The 5,257-nt window shown below is 35.0% G+C and overlaps 1 protein-coding gene across 1 annotated transcript; it reads right to left on the reverse strand.

Annotated features, from left to right (window-relative positions):
• Positions 1–4,187: 4,187 nt before the first annotated feature.
• Positions 4,188–4,748, reverse strand: LOC143590405 (uncharacterized). Its single transcript, XM_077070897.1, has one exon. The coding sequence runs from the start codon at positions 4,746–4,748 to the stop codon at positions 4,188–4,190; it is 561 nt and encodes a 186-aa protein (XP_076927012.1).
• Positions 4,749–5,257: the final 509 nt, after the last annotated feature.

Here is a 5,257-nt window from a genome sequence, read left to right on the forward strand (position 1 = left end):
TCGCATGATACTTATACAGGAAATATGGAACCGACTCCTATCAAAACCAAAAAGACTTAAAAACATGAATTTTTCTCATTGCCCGCCTCCTTTTTGAATTTTTTTTCATTGCCCAACATTTTGTTTATTTTTTTATGCCAAGAAATCTGACATCCTGCGCCCAAATCATTTTCATGGGCTACTAGGCTTGTATAAAAAATTTCGAAGAGGATATGAATTTGAAAAAACCATGTGGCACCTAAGCTAATCCGGTAGCTGTCTGGATTTAAAAATATAGTAATCGCTAGAAAAATTCACCCGACACCTGGAAATAAGCAAGCGATGCTGGGAACATTTTTGTTGGGCAAGCAGAAAAGTATGTGGCCGACTAGAGACAATCTTGACATGTTTTATGTATGTGGTGCTTGATTAATAGTGTAGAAGAAATAAACGAGATGGTTGATTTTTGAGTTAGATATAATGAAGTCGGTGGAATTTTAATGGTCATTTTAGGAATTGTGTTGATCAAAATAGATCATTTTCTCTGAATTAAAACAAAGATTGTAGTCACATAATTTACTAATAAGTTAATATATCCCAGACAACCGTCCCTTTGGCCCACAATACCATTTGACCGGGATATTATAGCCATGTTTGTGTTGCAATCATCGATACTAAACCCTCAAATGCGCCTTAGGAAAACCGTCATCGGCACTCACTACACCTCTGAAATCTCTCGATTTTCTTAGTCGCCTATTTGATCGTAGTTTCCGTAGCCATTTCTGACTCGAATTTCGGGTTTGCGTCTTTATTGTGTAATTTCTTCTGTTGTTTGTAACTAACAATGTGTCAAAATGTTTGTTTATGTGAGTAATTATTGTGATGTGGCTTTTCCTTGGGAATTATTGTTTGCGCCTGTTATTTCTGCTGAGATATGGGTTGCTTGGTTATGAATTTTGGGTATAACTCAATTTGTTCCTCTATAACAATGCGAAATCTGTTTAGGAAATCATTTTATTCTTTTATTTTATGATTTGTTAATTAATCCCATTTTTTTAAGTTTCTCTTTTATTTTCTCTTAGTTTTCTAAAGATTCATGGGGTACTTAATATTTGTGGTGGAATTATGGTTTAGAACTGTTTTGATGGCATGTAATATACTATATATCCTTATTGATTGTTAATGGTTATATAGGACGCATCATACATATGTATTTTTTTTACTAATTCTGATGATGGAACCTTGAACTCATTGTTTGTGTAGTAATTAGTATTTCAATTGCTTTTATAGTTGACTTTTGTTATTGAGAAGAAATTATCCACAAAGAATCCTAAATGTGTTTGCAATTAACTTACTTCTAGGGCACAATAGAGTAATTTTTTATTCTTTAGGATGATTTAGATTAATATATGTTAAGAAGAAACAATCCATGTAAATACCTTAAACAATGTGCAACATTTTCGCTCTTCGGTTCCCTTTTATATCACTCTTTATTTTTGTATCAAATTGACCTTCATTTTCAGGTTCAGCATGCTTTTCAACTTTTTATCAATACTCAAACATCACATGAAAATGGTTTATGGTATATTTGGCATTGATGAACATCTTGTGAGTTATAATTACAGTTTTGTTATTAGCCTTTTGTGAATATAGTCGTATGCTATGATATAATCACTGTTTAGAACATTTGAATTCAGTAAAATGTGGCGCCCTAAATTGGTTGATTCGTCCCTGCCACTAAAACGTTAATCATGTTGTTTCCTCTATATGTTAATAGTAATTTGTGACCAGCACATATATACATATTTAAAAATAATTAGAGATCAAAATTGGGAATTATATTTAACAAAATGATTAACCGTGTGTTGAACCCATAGTTTTCAAGGTGCAAGGCGCAAAAGGTGATCCTTGGGCCTAGCAATGCGTCTTTTTAATGTTTTTCTCATCTTCTTCTATATTACCATTTTAGGATGCGACTAATATGAATAAACAATGGTAGTTTTAAAGATTGTTGATTATATTAGTTTGATAGTTAAAAACTTGTTCATCTTCATTTTGTTTTCTCGTATACGAATATTGTTAAGTGTTAACTATCTTTTTCAATGTTTCAAAGGTCATCAAGAAAAAGTCATGCACGGCTAATGCCAATCGTGTTTTTGGTTATGAATGATATCTTGCCCTTGGTAAATTTCTCAAGAAATATGATTATTATAATAAGTTGGCTTTGGTTCCCTATCTTTTAGATTAAATCTTGAGCCCTAAAACGAAAACCAGTGCTGTCATGTTTCTGTGTTAACTATGTAAACTATCTTGTAGCTATGAACCCTAACTTTTTGAGAGACTTATTAACTTATATTGACCAATGTATTCATTTATGTGCAACTGAGGTTGTTGGAGGCTCAGCAGCATGGCTTGGCGACTTGGCAGGTAAAGAACTTTAACCACACCCTTGCCCAGGTAAGTCGTTAAGCTTGTATGCAAGATGCATGTGAAACTTGGGCTTATTTAACTAAGCCAATCCCATTCAGCTCGTGCCAGCTCTTTTGTTGCAACTTTTTGTTGCATTGCCCGTTGGAGTGTTAGTTTGTTGTTATGTACCCCTTCTTGATTTAATCAACCATTTCATCGTTGGTGGAATTTTAGTTCTTGTAGTCAGATTGCATGTTCAAAGTTTTAGCCCAGTTATTAGCATGCTAGTGTGGTGATAGAAAGACATGGCGACATTGAGGTAATTAATACATGTTTGGCCTATTTCCCTTCAACAAGTCAAAGCTATGTTGTAACTCATTAGATCACTATGTGATAATGTGTGCAAGTGTATAATCGTTCTAACAGTTAACTGTGTTTTGATATGTTGTAGGCTTCTCAAGAACAATATGAAATTGGTGATAATATTGTCCACCAAGGTATTCAATTATTGGAGACATCTAATCTTCAATTATGATTCGTGATATGTGTTTGCAAGGCTTTTATTACTTTAGTCTTTACCAGGTTAGTACTCTTTAACATGTTTTATACTTTTTCACCAGGCCTCATGTATTGTTCTAGCAATTCACATTCCACAATCCCTTTGGTTTACTACCCTTGGATGGCAAACAACCCATTTGAACTTTGATCTGTTATCAAACCATGCAAAGAAACCGAAGTTGAAAAACATGATTGCCTGAAGTGAAAAGAAATTGAAGAGGACAATCAATGGTAAAAAAGTTGAGCTAGAAGAAGCTATGCGAAGAGATTTTGACACCTTACAAGAAAACTTTGAGGCTTTAATGCAGAATATTATGGAAAAGCTACCAACTAGAGTAATTAAGTCAAGACCTTAGAGACAAGTAGGAGGTTTTTGTTACTTTTTATGATTGTAATTGACAGCCTTGTTTGATTACGTTGTTATTTTGAGATATAACATATATTAATGTGTGATATACGATTTTATATTATATTTATGTTATTGGTACGTTGGTGTAATTGAGAAACTATAGAATATTAATAGAAATTCTAGTAACTCAAGCAATGAGCTAGATGGTTGCATTTGCTTGCAAAAAAGGTCGCATTGTTGTAACAAAAATATTAAAAAAAGGTTGCATTTGATGTAAAAGAAAGGCTGCATTTTAGTCTAGTAAAGGTTGCATTTGAAGTTTCAAAGGTTGCATTTGGGTGTTAGAAAAGTTGCATTTAAAAGTTAAAAAAGTTGCATTAGCATATAAAAGGTTGCATTAAAAAAGGTTGCATTTGAATAGTAAATGCAACTCTTTTAGAAAATGTTGCATTATCTAACAAAAAGGTTGCAATACGTCTAATGCAACTTCACCTAATGCAGCCCTTGGTAAAAGGTTGCATTAGGCCTAATGCAACTTTTTCATGGCCTAATGCAACCATTTATCGGGGTTGCATTAGCTTCATTTTCTTGTAGTGATAGAAGCATTCCCTTAAAGCCAATCGGTATTAAATGGTGCATGAACACATAAATGACACTTAAACTGTGCTCTATGGTGAGGGGCTTCAAAGCCCCTCCCCAGTGTCACGTCAGTGTCACGTGGGCACTGGGGGCTTCAAAGCCTCACCCCAAAGATGCCCCTCTATGGTGAGGGGGCTTTGAAACCCTTTTTATTTTTTTTATTTAATAAACCAACAAATTTATTAAATACAATAATTATCAAATACAAACTAAATTAAAATTAAAAACATATACATAAAATAATCAACTATTTTTAGTCGTCGTCGTTGCCGCCGCCGTTTTGTTGTTTGTTTCTCCAAATATGTTCAACCAAATCCGCTCGAAGACTGAAATTCGTTTCCTTTTTTCGTGTTCTTAATAAAATAGCAAATCTCTCATCTTCGTTTAGTGTTGTCATCGGATCTGGCGCATCATCGTACTCGCCTTGACATATTGCTCTACCCGAGTCCTCCAGTATCATATTATGCAAGATAATACAAGTGTACATTACATTTCTTAACGTATCCATGTGCAGAATATGAGCCGGATGTCTAACTATAGACCAACGTTTCTTTAATACCCCGAATGCCCTTTCGATGTCCTTTCTGGGCGACTCGTGTTTTTTCTTGTAATATTTTCGTTTATCATCAGTCAGGCACGTAAAGCTATGAACCAACGTTGCCCAATTCGGATAAATGTCGTCGACTAAATAATATCCGTATTCATAGTTGACACCATTAGTGGAAAATGAGGTGTCGGGTCCAACCCCGTTTACGAGACGGTCGAAAAGAGGAGACGCATTTATCACAACTACATCATTGTTTGCACCGGGCATCCCAAAGAACGCATGTCATATCCAAAGATCAAATGATACATAATTTAGATAAAAGCTGATGAAAACGACCAAACTACAATTTACTCTATTTTTAATACGTTCTAATGTAAAATATAAGAAACTAGTATTTTATTCGGCGCGTTGACGGGCAGATTGGTAAAACCCGGGCGATAGGAAAACTCAAGCGTTGAGGAGGTAAGTCGACGCGAATACGATCGGTTTCGAATACAATTCGGTCAGCTTCGGTAACGTTCATTACAACATAAACAACGTTGGTGAACCCAAGCGTTAAAGCCCCAAAAAATTCGTTAAATTAACATATAAAAGAATTAGAACCACATTTTTTCGGTCAGTAATACCCAGGAATTGGTAAAACCAGAGCATTGTGGGTCCTGGGCGTTGCGGCGTTGAGTCGGTAAAACATACAAGCTGGTAGCGTTGTCGGTCTCATGCGTTGTGACGGCGAGTCGGCGTGAATTCAATCGTTTTTTTTTGCATTTGTTAAGAGT

The sequence above is a fragment of the Bidens hawaiensis genome, unplaced genomic scaffold (genome assembly GCF_021521415.1).
Source record: "Bidens hawaiensis isolate Kalapana, Puna unplaced genomic scaffold, B.hawaiensis_p1.1 tig00038529_1, whole genome shotgun sequence".
NCBI classification, from domain to species: Eukaryota; Viridiplantae; Streptophyta; class Magnoliopsida; order Asterales; family Asteraceae; genus Bidens; species Bidens hawaiensis.